We start from the raw sequence: 17,378 nt of genomic DNA on the forward strand, positions 1-17,378 counted from the left end.
TTTTTTTTTTTGTTAATTATGAACAATGGACAAAAGTATTATTTTCTGAGAAAGTTTCATAAATTAAAATATTTAATGTTATTAGTAAATACCTTTCTTTAACTTTAAATGTTTTTTTTTTCAGTATTCTGTTTAATAAACTGTTTCATAAATGACAATTTTAAATCAGACAGGAAATACCACAACTTTCACCTATACATAAACTGATTAAAATTATTGAAATTTCATACCAAGATTCAACTACCATTTTGAAAACATGCAATATATGACAAGCATTATAAAATTATGCTATAATTGCCCATTATATGAAATGCACGTAAATGCTACAGCAACACACAAAACACTGTTCATACCTGCAATGTGCAGAGCAGTGCATCCAGCTTTATCAACAGCATTGACATCCACTTTTGTCATTTCTAGAAGCACCTTCATAATTTCGAAGTTCCCTCTTAATGCTGCTAGATGCAAGGCTGTGTAGCCTTTCTTCTCCACAGTGCTCACAATGGTCCGTGGATCCTCCAACAGTATCCTTTGTAACATGAATAAAAGGGCTAGTGTGTCTTTAACCTAGCAGATGGATGGATAAATGTGGGAATGGAATGGATTTCTGTTTTAAATAAAGGGATCTAGATTTGATTGAAGATGTGATACTCTTACATGAAGTCATTTGTGCTAATTGAATAATGTAGCTTCACCATATCTGATTTCCAACAAAAGGCGCAAAAGCATCAGCAAGCAGCTCTCCCCATTTGATGAGATGGCACTCTGTGGTCCCTTCGTTGATTTGAATCCAACTTGAATCCATCTCGTTCAGAATATACTGTTCTGAACAAGGTTCAAGAAATGTTAGAAACAAACTGAATCGGGAGGAATCGGTTCTGTGTACTAGAAGCTGGATATGGCCCATAAACTGCTGTAGTTAGGATTTGAAGATACTTTCTCGCTTTGGACTTTATGGCTTCTTTCCGATTGCTGCCAAATTGTCGCCTTGAAGGAGGCCATGTACCACAGAGGGAAGAGAACAATAACCCTCGACTTCACCTCACCCCTTTTTTCTTCAGGGGTAGTCTTCAGCGAGATTCCTAGGGGAAAATGACAGCAAAGGATTTGGATGCTGGACTTGGAAACAGCCAGGTGTTCAGTACACAATATATTTTCAGCCCCTTGTATGCCGTGCATATGGTGAGTGGCTCCGATCTGAAGGAGCACCTAACCTCTCGAAATTGCATTTATCATCGAGAGTGGAAACTTTCATGGAAACACTGGCCTTTATTCTAAATCAACCAGCTAAATTCCAGTCAAAATTCGCCTAATGTTTCCTAATAACCATATAAAATTGGAATGTGATTAATTTATATAGATTTGTTCCTTTATTGTTCAAATAAATATTATATATAAGCAACCTGTTGCATTAATATATCACATGCAATATATTTACGTCTACAGTGCAACTTATTATTATCCGTTTTCCTTCCCACAACATGTTTCGGCCATACACGGCCATCATTAGGCGTCTCTAATTCGCTGAAATTGTTGCACTGTATGGTATGTCCAACTTCTCATGTCATATGTGAATGCAATATCACGTAACTTAAAATAAATGGACCTTAATTAAAATGAATAAAACAGTTACCTTTTACGGAACATGAAGTTCAAACTGATTCATAACAGCTCACACTAGAACCTATTCTAAACCAGATACCTAGTCCATGCCCAAACACTCAATTTAAATGTGATTCTTCTATTCCTACCCCCGTTACCCAGGTGGTCTTTACCTTTCAGATTTCTTACTAAAATCTCATGAATATTTCTCATGTTCCTCATGCATGCTAAATGTTCAAACAGAACTCGTCCTCTCTGATCTGATCATCCTATTTCAATTTCTTTTTGAAACGGTAAAAATTATACAGCTCCTCACAGTGCACCTCCATTCCTGATTCCTGAAGTCTAAAATCTACAATGAACGGAAAGTATTTACATCATTCAGAGGCATGCAAGTGCTCTGCTATAGCTTTACTGAATGTGAACGCAAGTACCTCATTACTTCCACATTGCCTCCATAAGCAGCTGAGTGCACTGGGCCCCAGTGTCCCGATTCACAATTTGGATCTGCCCCAGCATCCAAGAGGTTCTTGACAAGTTGTGGTGACCCTAGGGAGCAGGAGAGAACGAGCGACTTGGACAGCATCATCTTGATCTTACTAGGAGAAGACACTCTTCTTGTCAATCTCCAGAACGAATTCTTGTACGAACCCACAGGAAGATTCCATTCATTGCGCGCATGTGGACCCAATATGTCACTTATGACTACCGCAACACTTTCACCAGCCCAAGCTGTTTTTGCTGCTTCTTGCATCTGAAACAGGATTTGTCTAATTTGGAGATCATCTAGGGCTTCCGTAATTTACTGAAAATACTAATTTCAAGAGACGCTTTGCTGTGTGGAGGTACAATTGACTTTCTTTTAGAATTTCTGGATAGACAAGGAGGCAAATGACAGGAAGTTGGAGAAAGCTGCATAATGAGGCTATTCTAAATCTCTCTTCGTCACAAAATATTATTAAGCTGACAGAATCAAGTAGGACAGGATGGGTAGGACGTACAACACATGCATGGGAGAGATGAGGAAGGAGTATAAATCCTTAGTCTGAAAATCTCTAGGAAAGAGACTACATGGAAGACCCAGTTGTAGATGGTAGAATAATGTTAAAATTGATCTTGCAATAGAAAGAAAGCATATGAGATACGCATATATCCAGAATAAAACAGGAATAACTGAGAGATATTACTATCATAAAAGAAAAGCAGCAAAAGCTGTTTATGAAAAGTACAGCAAGAATTACGGGAAGATCTTATTAGTATAGTTGAACATGATATGCATGTAAGACAATTAATGGAGAAAAGTATGAAAACTTCATGAAGCAGAAAATAGATGAACAAGAATAAATCATCTGAAAGTAAGTGGGTAGAGCATTACAAAGAATTCTGGTATAACCCTAGAGAAAGTACACACAAATTAAAAAAAAAAAGAATAAAACTAAAAAAAAAAATTAGACTGATTTAACCACAATGGACGAATTATAAGACTCCTTAAGAAAAACAGAAAATAGATAAGACTATTGGACCTGATAGCATTAATACAGAATTATTAAAACAAGGCACAGAAAGTCTCAATAGCAGACTTTTAAATTGTATTAATGCATGCATATGTAGTTATCAGTCAAGGAGTGAGGCGGGTGTGTATCCTAGCCCCGTTATATTTAACATATACGTATATTATACATGGATGTGTATGATGTAAGAGACTTGAAGAATAAATAGACGCAGGTACTAAATAAAGTAATACTCTTAGAGCTCACACGGTCCTCTTTGCTCATTTTATGCTGACATTAGAAACAAATATTAAGATTAATTTCAGAGGAGCATGTCTGAAATATGAAAAGTAGAACTGCTTACAATCTTAAAACGCCCACTATAAAAATAAATTACGGATCTCCAGTAAAATACGCAACTCGAGCAGCAGCAACCATAGGTAATAAGTCAGTTACGGAACAAGTTTCAGACTTAAAATATTTAGGCTGTAATATTACATAAAGGTAAGGGTAAAGAATATTCCTGGTACTCATTTCTATTAGAGGATGAGTCGACCCCAGGACCATAGTGCGGCTGGAAGGATTAGGTCAATTGAAAAAATCCAATGACCTCATTGGGACTTGAACCCGCGACCTTCCGGCTTGTAGCACAGTGTCTCAACCAACTGCTCTACCGCGTTCCCCATAAGAAGTTTAATTTCTACAAGCCGGTCACGGTAGCCNACCGAATGTCTTAAGATCTAGTGAAACGGAGAGTTTCATGGAGGTAGGCCAACACTCAAATTGGGGCTGTAGCGCTGAAGGAAAAAGAATCCTACAAAGAAATGGAGAGATGTATGTAAGCAATTTCCGTAAGAAAATGCCTGCTTGACATTTTTAACAGTTCATTTATTCCTTTAAATCATTCCTTTCACTTTGTTAGTGCTGGATAAGTACATTTCTTTCAAATGTTGGGGCATTTCGTTGTGTCATGAAATGTCCCAATCAGCCCGGATTAACTATAAGTACGACTGTAAATGTTCTCACCCTTCTACGCAGGGGTGTCATGACTCTTTCCTCAAGTTCCACGGGTTTGGCGTCTTCGGTGGCTGCAGATTCATGGACGGAAGTTGGAGACACACAGCTTCTCCTGTTACATTTCTCTCTTTTATGTGTCATGATGATGCCGAACTGGCGTCTGCAATAGCAGAACTAGAACACCGGAAAATGCAGAACACTGCAATATTCGTAAAAGGCAGACCTCAAGTCCAAGGTTCCTGCGAAGTTCTTAGGTTTTAATTGTTTGTGAGTTATCTGTTTCATAACCGTTCAAAGGGCCTAATCATTAATATCTGAAGAACCGAACTTCAGGGTTCGATTCCCGGCAGAGGGAAACAAATATTTAATTTCTCCAAAGAGTCTACGCCTGCTCCTGGACCCACCCAGGCTCCTATTTAATGGGTGTCGTGGGCTCTTTCTCCGGCAATAAAACAGTCCGAGTTTTCCGGTTGACTAATAACCTACATCTAGTGCAGAGGTGGAGTTATACCTCCACTCCCCATGTTTTGATGTCATGGGGCTTGGTTAATTTCTTAAGCACACGGACATATTAAATTCCTTTTACCTTATTGTTGTTTTACTTACGATGTTTTCAACTGTTACTAGTTGGTCTATGCCGATGATGTAAATCTACCGAGTGATAATGTAGCTACCATAAAGATAAACACACAAACTTTAATTGACGCTAATAATGAGATTGGTCTAGATATAAACACAGAGAAAATTTAGTATATGTTGGTATCTCTTCACCAAAATGCATGGCAATATCAGGACATAAAGAGAGGTAACAGATGTTTTGAAAATGTGGCACAGTTAAGATATTTGGGGACGACGATAACAAATCAAAACCTGATTGAGGAGGAAATTAAGAGGAGAATGAACCCGGGTAATGCTTGCTACCATTCAGTCCAGAACCTTTTGTCTTCTCGGCTGCTGTCTAGAAACATAAAAATTAGAAGATTAAAAACTATAATTTTGCCTATGATTCTGTATGGGCGTGAAACTCGGTCTCTGATATTAAGGAAGGAACATAGACTGAAGGTGTATGATAACAGGGTGTTGAGGAGAATATTTAGACCGAAGAAGGATGAAGTGACAGAAGGTTGGAGAAAACGGCATAATGAGCAGCTTCATAACTTGTACTCTTCTCCAAGTATAATTAGAATGATCAATTCAAGGAGGATGAGGTGGGCAGTGCATGTAGCACGAATGGGGGAGAGGAGAAATGTATATAAAATATTGGTGGGAAAGCTGGAAGGAAGGAGAACACTGGGAAGACCATGGCGTAGGTGGGTGGACAATATTAAAATGGGTCTTAGAGAGATAGGATTGGATGGTATAGATTGCATTGATCTGGCTCAGGATAGGGACCGGTGGAGGGCTCTTGTGAACATGATAATGAATCTTCGGGTTCCATAAAATGCTGGGAAGTTCTCGAATAGGTGCACAATTGGCGGCTTTTCAAGAAGGGCTCAGCTCCGTGAGTGAGTGAGTACTATTGTACGTACAGCGTCGAAAATGGAATGATTAGTGACTAATGAACTGGAAGATTATGGAAGAAAGCAGTCACGGCCCACATTCAGACACCATTCTGCCAGTTGCCAGAAGGAACTGAGAAAAATCACGAAAATATCGGTCAGGTTAAGATCTACTGGTTGAGATTTGAACCCAGACATTCAGAATACGAAGCATTAATACTACCCAGTCGACCTCAAAATTCGCTGGCTTATGCAGTTGTGTCGTCCATGTATAATTATACCGGTTTACCTCGCCTGGTTCTTCGCTTGCTATTCACCACCCAGACGCTCTAATTACGCCTAAGGCGTCACAAGACACATACTCGGGCCCTTATGTTAAGGCAAATTTATATTATCTGATTATTTAATAGCTCCTTTTCTGGTCGCGCCCTGTTCCTATTTACTTCGGTAGGATTCCACGTATAGGCCTACTGTTTGCGAACACAGTTTTCAGGGTTAGATTTCTGGTCCTCATAGCGGCAAGTATCGAGAATCTTAAGATTACAGTCTTACGAGGTGCGATGTAGTGTAGTTTGGTAGACAGACACCTACGTCTTTGAGGAACTAGCGTTACCCATACAGCCTACAGATGAAAGGAGCAGATTCTTCCGAAAAGTCGGCAGCTATCTCCGAACCTTATAGTGTCAACTTCCAGAAGATTTTGCTAATCTTATTTGATTCAAGGCATCTGAGAACCAAGTGCTGAGAAACGTATGTGGGCGTAACAGGAAGTAACAGAGGATGACGAAAGTTGCAGACATAGCAAACTGGTAACTTACACACTTCCCCGAACACTATTATTGTGACTAAGACTATTAGTCGCGGTGCATGGGGAAACCCACCCCCTCCAATAACAACAACAATAATAATAATAATAATAATAATAATAATTGTGACTAAACCAAGCAGGACGAAATGGGCGGATATGGAACCCATACGTGGAGGATCAGCAATTATATATGACTTTAGTCAGAAAAGGTGAAGGGAGAAGAATACTTGACAGACTAGGATACAGATAATATTTTTTTATTGCTAGTGGGGTGGGACTAAGTCCCTTGTACTGCGGCCACTTCTGGCCTATTGTACCAGCCCCAGATGATATGTTAGGGTGATTGTGGAGTAATTGGTAGAATTGGCAGGGGAAACCGAAGTATTCGGACAAACCCTGCCCCAGCGCCACTTTGTCCACCACAAATCCCATTTGACCAGACCCGGGACAGAACCCGGGCCGCCGAGGTGGGAAACCAACGACTAACCGCTTGAGCTATGGCACGGCCTTGTATATGACTTTAGTTAGAAAAGGTGAAGGGAGAAGACTACTTGACAGACTAGGATGTAGATGGTAAGACAATATTAAAGCAGATATTGAAGAAAGCTGGTATTAGAGAGTGGAATGTTTTCATCTGGCTCAAACTAGAGTCCAGTATCAGGTTCTTTTAAATACAGTATTGGACTTTTGGTTCCAGAGAAGACAGAAAATTTCTTGAGGACGTGATTGTCAGATCCTCAGGAAGGGCGACTCTGCTCTATGGAGTTGCCACTTGTGGAAAAATTCAAGTATATATGCACTGAAAAGACTTAGTATCCATATTCGGGGAACAATTTCAGAGAAGGAATGTTTGCCTAAAGATTTTGAAAACGTGCAACGTCACGCGGTAACAATATTGACAACAGTAGAATCGATTTTCGACTCCTGAATGCATTACGTAATACTGTTTCAACTCAAGGCTAAGCTCTTCATGTTCTAAAATGGTGGAATTTGTGGAAGGCTGAATGTAAACCTCTCTCCCGTATTTCAGGAGCAAACCATGAAGAAGCACGGGTGAGCGAAGAGAATATCGAAACCAAATTATAATCCTAATTTTATAGACACAAGAAATTAATAAAAAAATTTGACCTACCAGTTTAAGTTGAATTCAATTGCTGGCTAAAGCTTTTTATCCATTATTTGAAAGTAAGATTCCTTACGAGAGATAGCTTTAATATTTGTTCATATAATAATTCGGAGATATAACTGACGTTATAATACCCGACCGAAAGTGATAGTTTATTCATTTTTAACTTTTCGTCGTACAACAGATAAGTGGAGGAATGTATGACCTGGCACATATTACGTTGTCTTTGTGGCACAAAAAGGAACCACTCAAATTTCCTTCTTAAGATGTTAAGGGAAACGTAAGCCTATATAATTCTTATGGTGTTCCTCAAGCACGAAATTAGTATGACGTAAAAAGATACATAAGACCTGCTAGAACTGTTGACTACTGCAAGTCGAAAATAAAAAATACTTCGTAAGTATTTAAAAAAGAACGGAGGCTGTGCTCAGGATTCGAATCGGGAACAGTAAAAACGAGAACTGTAAAGATCTTTACAAGGTCAACTTCGTGCAGTTAACAGGTGGAAATTCCTTTGAACAGAAATCGAAAGTTCTGAAAAATTGTATATGAGAAAAACTTATTTGCGGTTTTAGTTGTTATAAATCATATCTAAACTCGTAATACGAGGAAACTTCGCGTCTTATTGTATACGTGAAAGTTCTTATGCAAGTATACGAGCAATCATGAACCGAAAAATTAAATATTAATATGACAGTGTTCTGAACAGTAAGTTACCCATTCATACTGACATTATAAACTTTAAATACCCCTTAACACAATTTTCGTGTTCCATGTTGCTGATATTAAAGTGAATACAAACTTTAAATGAATTTTTCTCGGGTGCTGAGCTGTGTCAACGTGGAATTTGTGCCAGACGTTTCGGAGACAGTGGACATAAATTCCACATTGATAACGCTGATTGCTCTACCATGGTTCATTGCATGATGCCGTCGTTGAGACCCCAAATCCTATGCAAATATACACTAGTCCGAGTCTGAAAATGGACATGTAAGCAATAAGAGGGATAAGAGAAAACTTATACTTCAGCAACTTACCTTTAAATAGGTTAGTCTTTCTAATCTGCACAGAGAACCTTGTTAAACTGAAATCCGCCGAGAGCACACAATGGTTACCTCTGTTTAGAACCGGCATACACGGGTACAAACAAGAGACAGGGTTAGCAAGCATGGCGTCTCAATTCCTGACCACATCCTGTAATTTCACTGTCAGCAGGAAATTGTTTCCCTTCCGAGCACAGATGTATGTACGTCTTGAATGTTCACCTCCTGCGACACGACTGGCAAATATTCCAGTATCGACCTGTTTCCTCTATAAAACAAAACCACGCTGCTACTGCCCTCAGTCGGAAAGTATGACATGTTTAGGTATTCCATCTATCTTTATGTCTTCTACAAAGTATATTTCCATGATATTTGATATTTTACCTTCTTCATGAGTGTTGCGTGTCCTGGCTTTCTCGTCTTTCGTTATTTAATCAACCTAAAAATTCTGCACGAATTGAATTACACCATAAGTGTTTTTCCAGCTTTCGATGTTTATTCATTATTAGATTTCTTACGCGCTACGTTAGACCCCCCAAATTAGCGCCCTTCCCTAAAGACAGACACTATTTAAAACAGCATGCATACACGTAAAAAGTATAATTAGAATGATCAAGTCAAAGAGGATGAGGTGGGCAGGGAATGTAGCATGAATGGGAGAGAAGAGGAACACATATATGATATTGGTGGGAAAGCCAGAAGGAAAGAGATCACTGGGGAGACCAAGGCGTAGGGAGCTGGACAATATTAAAATGGATCTTAGAGAGAAAGGATGGTATGGATTGGATTGATCTGGCTGAGGATAGGGACCAGTGGAGGGCTCCTGTGAACACGGGAATGAACATTCGGGTTCCATAAAGTGCTAGGAAATTCTTCAGTAGCTGCAGAATTGGAGGCTCCTCAAGAAGGGCTCAGCTCCATGAGTAAGTAAGTGATGTATACGTGTAAAAATATTTTCTTATTCTTCATTTATTTACAGAAGCTTTCAAAAGCTCAGATTATAGAGACTCACACGATCAGTGAGTAGTGAACTGGAAAGTAAGTAGCAGGAAGCAATCGTCGTATCCCGGCGTCTGTCTGGTGAAACAGAAAAAAAGAAAAACAGGAAAACCCTCAGGCAGGATAGCCGGTCTCTTAACTGAGATTTCAACTCGAAATCTACAGAATTTCTAACAGGAGGATACCAATTTGACTGTGACGTTTGGTCAGTGAAACCGAGTTTTGTGAAATCTAACACTTAGTCTCCAGACTGGACGCGGGAAGCAAATAATATAGAGTAATACCAGCTAATTTAACCTGAAATTAAAGTGTCATTACGAATGCAATTTAGTTTTTATCCTGTCATTTCCATTTAAACCTATTTGAATTGTTTCATTTCCAGAAGATTTGTTACGTACAATGTCATACCGTACTCTGGTAACGGTACCTAAATTTATAACCTAATTAAATTTGTATAATTTTTCTTTCTTCCTGAGTTTTCTAATTGATTTTCCGCTTTCATTTAATTTCAGTTCCTGCTCGTATTCTAAAACTAAGTTAAGAAGCAATGTCTCTAAATCATATCCTTGTTTGAAACCATTCTGAATAGAAAATATATAGTATTACTGCAGAGCTCGTTAGAATGCATTATTAATTAATGTATCGAGCTATCTGGCTGTACAAAATTTAATTTACATGCTATATAATCATTCTGCCTGAGACACACGCTGTTCTGACATCTATAAATAGCTAATTGAAACCTACCATAGCATTTTACTATTATCCTTTTTCTTACCATCAGACGAATTCAAATGACTTAATTATACCTGCCCTATTTCTTAGAGTTACATACTAAAATGTCCCAGCAGTTTCATCTATGCATGGGGTTAAACTTGATAAAGAATGATGAATAATTATTTGCACAAAATTCATAAGAGCGTGACTCTTGGAAACTCAGTTTCAAGTAACGTTCTTTAAAAATACAGGCATGCAAAATAACAAATTACTTCCACTGCAATAATTATCAGAAAAGTATACTGCACTTGTCGATGTGGAAACTGATTTTATACCCTCTTTTACTCAACTCATTTTTTTCAGGTGTCTTGAATGCTGCTGTATTATGTAAAATACGGTAGCCAGTATGGTTCAGTAAGTCAGGACAGTTTGTGCTGACCTAGTACGTCCTTACTTACTTACTTATGGAGCTGAGCCCTTCTTGAGAAGCCGCCAGTTGCGCAGCCACTCAAGAATTTCCCAGCATTTTATGGAACCCGAAGATTCATTACCGTGTTCACAAGCGCCCTCAACTGGTCCCTATCCTGAGCCAGATCTATCCAATCCATACCATCCCATCCTATTTCCCTAAGATCCATTTTAGTATTGTTCACCCATCTACACCTTTGTCTTCCCAGTGATCTTTTTCCTTCTGGCTTTCCCAGAAATATCCTATACGCATTCCTCGACTCCCCCATTCGTTCTACATGCCCTGCCCACCTTACCCTCCATGACTTGATCATTCTAATTATACTTGGAGAAGAGTACAAGTTATGAAGCTCTTCATTATGCAGTTTTCTGCAACCTCCTGTCACTTCATCCCATCCTTTCTCTCTAAGATTCATTTTAATATTGTTCACTCATCTACGCCTTTGTCTTCCCAGTGGTCTTTTTCCTTCTGGCTTTCCCAGAAATATCCTATACGCATTCCTCGACTCCCCAATTCGTGCTACATGTCCTGCCCACCTCATCCTCCTTGACTTGATCATTCTAAATATACTTGGAGAAGAGTACAAGTTATGAAGCTCTTCATTATGCAGTTTTCTCCAACCTCCTGTCACTTTATCCTTCTTCGGTCCAAATATTCTCCTCAACAACCTGTTCTCAAACACCCTCAGTCTAGGTTTCTCCTTCAAATGTCAGAGACCAAGTTTCGCACCCATACAGAACCATAGGCAAAAATTATAGTTTTTTTATATTCTAATTTTTATATTTTTGGACAGCAGAAGAGAAGACAAAAGGTTCTGGACTGAATGGTAGCAAGCATTACCCGAGTTCAATCTCCTCTTAATTTCCTCCTCAATCAGGTTTTGATTTTTTATCGTCGTTCCCAAATAGTTAGACCTAATACACGGTATATAAATTTGAATTCAGTACATGTTTGGAGGGGCTAGAATATTTTATTCTGGAACCACAGTCGTAAATCAAACATGAATTTAGAGCTAAGAAAGCCCTATATTTCTAAATGAACACAATGTTTTACATGACACGTATTTTCTTATATATCTAATTTCAACTAGCCTTCGGTTGCTTTTAGGCTATAGCGAAGTCTAACGGAAGATCTGATCTATGTTAGCAACTGGAAATAACGTCTGAAATTAAGGACCGTTATGTCTAAACAAATGCGGTACTGAAATAAGTTCATGTTCTGCGATCTCTCATCTCAGCTAGCATTTTAGTGGTTCTTGAGCTATCGCGACAACTAAAAGGAAATCTAACATTTGTAAAATACTACAAATAGATTCGAATTTACGGCTAGATAGGCTACATGCCTAAGTGAACACAATAATGCAAAGTGGTCCTATTCCAGTATCTCTAATTTCAAGTTTTCGATGGTTCTTCAGCTGTTCTGAAATTTATAATGTTATATATCTGTAAACAAAGTGCAATAAATTAACAGTTTATTCTTCACAGTCAAAGATAATTTCAAGTCTGAAGCTAAGGGGCTCTTCTAATACCCCTGTCTGAAAACAACACATTGTTGCTACAGCAAGGCTTTAAGGCTTGCTCCTGTGTAAGCACTATATCTTCAAGGATCATCATTGTTTGCAAGAGTTAATCTTCTTCCGTCCTCAAACATCAAGCCATCAAACATTTGCTTCTTGGTCTTCCCGGATCACGTCTTCCTATCGGTTGATAATACAGAAGTTGCTTGGGGCTATCTTCAAGGATTCCAGTAAAATTTTCTTGTATACCCGGACGACAAAATTATGGTCTCAATTATTGGCTTCATGCTCCGGAAATATTCCTGCCATATTTTGTATGCTCAGCATCCGCCATTAATGTTGTTTGTCTGCTCATCTGTGCTACTAAGCTGTATTATCAAAATAACTTCATGGATCACTTCGCTTCTTTAGAATCGTCCGAACAAACCATCCAAGTAAGATATTCTTTATAATGTTTCAAAACATGCTATTCTTTTACGGTGAATCATTGCTAGTTCGAAGCCCAAATGGCAAGGTAGAGGAGCATAATCTGTCGCCTGTCGAGGACTGCTTATGAACTCACTCATCCTACCTGGAGGGGAAGCAGGAGCCTATGAACTCACTCTCCCTACCCGGAGGGGGAGTAGAAGGAGCCTACTTTAACGTAGCATTCCGGGGCTCATCTATCTATCTATCTATCTATCTATCTATCTATCTATCTATCTATATCTATCTATCTATCTATCTATCTATCTATCACGTATGACCCTACAGCCTTTGAGGACCTCGGCCGCTTTTTCAGTTTCTTGGTGTATACGCAGTCGGTAGGACTCCTGAGAAGGAGAATCAGCCTGTCGCACGGCCGCTCCCTACACACAGAACAACACAAACACAGAAAAACGCACACAGACAACCATGTTTCGAGTGAGATTCGAACACGCGATCACAGTGTTCTAACGGGCGAAATCGGTTCATGCATTAGACCGCACGGCCACTGTGATCGGCCATTCCGGCACTTGTAAAGAAAGAAATAAAAGCATAACAAACGCACCTTAGTAGTCTGAGTGGCCGTCTCCGGAGCATGCGTTTCCTCTTGAGATCTGAGGTTCTCAAGGCGATGAATGTGGAACGGATTTGTAAGTAAAAAATATTTCTTTAGTAGCTGCTGAAGGTTCCAAAAACAAATAGAGCCTTCAAGTTACTACGATTGTTTTTATTTAATTCGCTTAGTGGGGGGTGGAGTTCAACTGGGTTCACTCGGCACGGCGGCCACTGATTGGCCTATTGTAGCCTACCCCGCGTGATTATGATGATGGAGAATTTGGTGGAATGAAGATTGGCAGGGGAAACAGGAGTACTCGGAGAAAACCTGCCCCAGCGCCGCTTTGTCCACCACAAATCCCACTTGACCAGACCCGGGATCGAACTCGGGCCGCCGCGGTGAGAAATCAGCGACTAACCGCTTGACCTACGGCGCGGCCTACTACGATTGTTGATCATACATAGAATTTTATTCTACCTAAAAACAAACACCATATTTTTATGCTTATATGTAAATAAATATTTTGGACATGGCGCTTAATAAAGCACGGGGATTAAAAACTACTTTGGGATATACAAAAAGTCAATCGATACACATGTTACAGGGTGTACAAATGAATATTTCCCACGTCTGCGCAATCTTTCATCAGAACATCGAGATAACATGTCGTCTTTTAGGTACCCTTCTTTGTTTCTAGGCGCCTTTACCTCACCAGAGTTTTCATTAATTTAAGTGTACGAAGAGCTAAAGCGACACCTGTTGACAGTCATCCATCTGTGTTTAGCCTAGCCAATCAAAAAACAAGGGGGAAAACTGTAATCACTGTTGTTTGGAAATAAGTACAGTGGAACCTCGAAATTCGAACACAATCCGTTCCAGGAGATGGTTCGGCTTTCGAGTTAAATTTTCCAAACTGAAATAATTTAAATTGAATTAATCCGTTGCAGACTCCAAAAATATACGCGATATAAAACATTTAAGCATTTATTTAAAATGATCATATTGATAAATAATGATAAAAAAGTATATTTTATTTGAATAATTGAATGTTTTTATTTATAATAGTACATAAAATTACTGTATAATAATCAATCAATAATAATAGTAGGAGGAATATTACTGTTCACTGGAGGGTCCGATAAACGTGTACCACTTTCCCATTTAACGATAAGTTTCTTTTTAATTTCTATCGTAGAAATTATGATATTTCTGTTAGGCTTTTCATCTCTAGGAACTTTCTTTGTTGCCATTTCGAATGGGTATTATTAAAGATAATATAAAAAAAGTCAAAGAAATAAATACAGCGCTTAAAAACAGACTGAATTTCCGAGATGCTCACTGAACCAGTCACGGGAGAACTGACAGAAGAACTGCGCGTGCGACCAAGCAGAGAGAGACCACGCGATTCCTTGTTGGACTTCCGAGTTTTTGTTTAAGTTTCAAAAACCGGATTTTCCTCGAATTTCTTGTTCGAGTTTCAAGTTGTTCGAACATCAAACCTTTCGAAGTTCGAGGGTTTATTGTATTGGATGATAACAGATCGTCAAGAAAATTGCTCACGGTCTCCAGGTTCCTAATTTAACTACGGATAAGAGTTTCAGATTAGCTCACAGGGAAAAGTGAAATCTTGTTCCAGTTCACGCTTACGTCAATACGTTGCTGAACACAAAGATATGTTTACTGCTGACGCTAAAGTTCTTTCTTGCCAGGTGTGCGGAAAATGTATTGCTGCAAAGGAGCGTTCTCAAGTTGCACAATATTTACGTGGAAGCAAATATATTGTCGCTGTCAGCTTAAAAGATCGGCCGGGTAGGCAATATGTAATTTGTGAGTATTCTCCTGCAAGTCTAGGCCTTCCAATTTTTCAATTTTTGCAACATACCTTTAGAAATCACACTCACCTGCAGACATATTAACCTAACTAATTGCATGGACATGAGTCCTTGGAATGTCGCTCAGCTACTCAAGAATTTCATAACATTTTAAGGAAACGAAAGCTTCATTACCGTGTCCACATGAGTCCTCCACTGATCCCTATCCTGAGCCAGATCAATCCTTGAAAGGATTCTGACGATGGCGTATGCTGTAAAGAACTGTTCGGCTTGTTTTGGACTATATCCATCGTCTGGTATATAGGACAAAAAAAACACAACGTTTCGGTTTATCCTGCCCCGTCCACCTGAGGACAGAGGCAGATCCAGTCTCCGAAACGTTGTGGTTTTTTGTCCTGTAAACTAGACGACGGATAGAGTCAAAAATAAGCCGAACAATTCTGTATAGATCAATCCTGTCTATATCACCCCATCCTAATTCTCTAAAATCCATATTAATATTACCTTTCCACCTGCGCCTAAATCTTCCCAGTTGTCTCTTTCCTTCTGTATTTTTCACTAAAATGCGTGCTACAAACCTGCCAATGTTATCCTCCTTGACTTGATTATTGTAATTATTTTTGGCGAAGTGTAAGAGTACAAGTTTTGAAGCTGCTCATTATGCAATTTTTTCCAACCTCATAACATTTCATCCCTTTTCAACCCAACTATTCTCCTCTGTAACCTCTTCTCAAATATCTTGAAATCTATGTTATTTTATTAATGTAAGAGTCCAGGTTTCACATCCATACAAAACTACAGGCAAAATTATAGTTTTGTATATTTCAATTTTTACGTCTTTAAACAGCAGTCGACTGACAAAAGGTGGTCGCAGACATATTGTTTTTTCTATATAAATGCTCCCTAAGTAAGGAATTTACTTCTAAGTATACTCAGACATATCCCCCAGAAGTGTCAATATTCCGGAAAAGGTGTTTACACGCTGTAACGAAACGTTCATAAACATGCGAACACTGTGGTTGCCGTTGATGGAACAACTGACGCAAGTTGAAGTGAGGTTCAAAATGTTGTTGTTTTGGGGGGGGGGGGGGTTAGTGGGGNAGTGGGACGGCCGAACGCTATAAGGTCCAGAAAATGTCTGCATTGAATCATACAGCAGCAATATGAAGCTATGCAAACTGTGACCAGATTCGATTTTGTCAAAGTGTCGGTACTAGTTACAGACACGCACAGTAGATGGAACAAGCAACAGAAGTTCTTTCAGTGAGATGCCCTGAACTAATACATGTTACCTTGTGCAGCGCAAGATTTTCATAGGGCCTGTAAACCAATCCGTGTGCTTGTACCAATTGCAGAGAAGTTACTAGCCAATGGCAAGGAACTTTTCATGATATGTTGAATTTGAGGCTCTCACAGAAGTAACTATGAATATTTATATCTTCTCGGATATAATGCCATGTAGTTCCATGAAAGTGATCCGACGTTTCGGAGGAACATATCGGCTCCATCATAAGTTTCGAAGAGTAAATCAAGCAAAATAAAAAACCCTGCTTCATGATGATTTCTTGCTTGGCTTACTCTTCGATCCTGAAGATGGAACAGATATGTGATATATTCCTCCCAAACGTCGGTTGGCATTCACCAGACTACACGGCGTTATATCCCTGAAGATAGAATTTATCAAGTTCTTGTGAATTCACCAGCAAATACAGAGCTTACAAAAATATATTTAAGCATCATGTTACACTCTACACACATATAATATATGACACAAACTCCGTCCTAAGCGTAAAAATTTATTGCAGTTCTTTCGTCTTGCTTTCTTCTACACTTCATGTTTCGGCCGTAAATGGCCATCATCAGGTGTATACTCTCACGTAGCTGCTACACTGTATGTAGTTTAAAATTTAAAAAACACTAGTCTTCCCAACTGTTCATTTCTCCGTTGCTAACAGGTTTCGATATATCAGAATCCTCCCTGCTGATATCTGTCTGATATGTATAAAATCTTTGTTAACTTACACACGTCAATTTGATTTTTAAAAACTGGCACTTTTAAAATTCTTCAATTTCAATTTAAAAATTTCTTTATTTTTTTTCAAATTCTAAAATTTAAAATTCTCAGGGGTACCCGCCCTATGTCTATAGTGCTGCAGCGGTTACTTCTTGTTTTCAGCACTGTTCAGGTATTATTCTGTGTAGGCTCCCTGTGTGCGTGCCGCTGCTTATCTTTAATACGTGT

At 39.0% G+C, this 17,378-nt stretch overlaps 1 protein-coding gene across 1 annotated transcript in view; it reads right to left on the minus strand.

Annotated features, from left to right (window-relative positions):
* LOC111866023 (transient receptor potential cation channel protein painless) overlaps positions 1-17,378 on the minus strand; it is a 27,473-nt gene that overhangs the window by 4,745 nt on the left and 5,350 nt on the right. The window contains exons 2-4 of the mRNA XM_033752070.1: positions 4,119-4,269; positions 2,037-2,356; positions 354-529 (exon numbers count right to left, since the gene is read on the minus strand). Coding sequence (XP_033607961.1) covers positions 354-529; positions 2,037-2,356; positions 4,119-4,250 — 628 coding nt within the window. The 5' untranslated portion in view covers positions 4,251-4,269. The remainder of the gene's footprint in view (positions 1-353; positions 530-2,036; positions 2,357-4,118; positions 4,270-17,378) is intronic.

This window comes from Cryptotermes secundus, unplaced genomic scaffold (assembly GCF_002891405.2).
Source record: "Cryptotermes secundus unplaced genomic scaffold, Csec_1.0 scaffold135, whole genome shotgun sequence".
NCBI lineage: Eukaryota > Metazoa > Arthropoda > Insecta > Blattodea > Kalotermitidae > Cryptotermes > Cryptotermes secundus.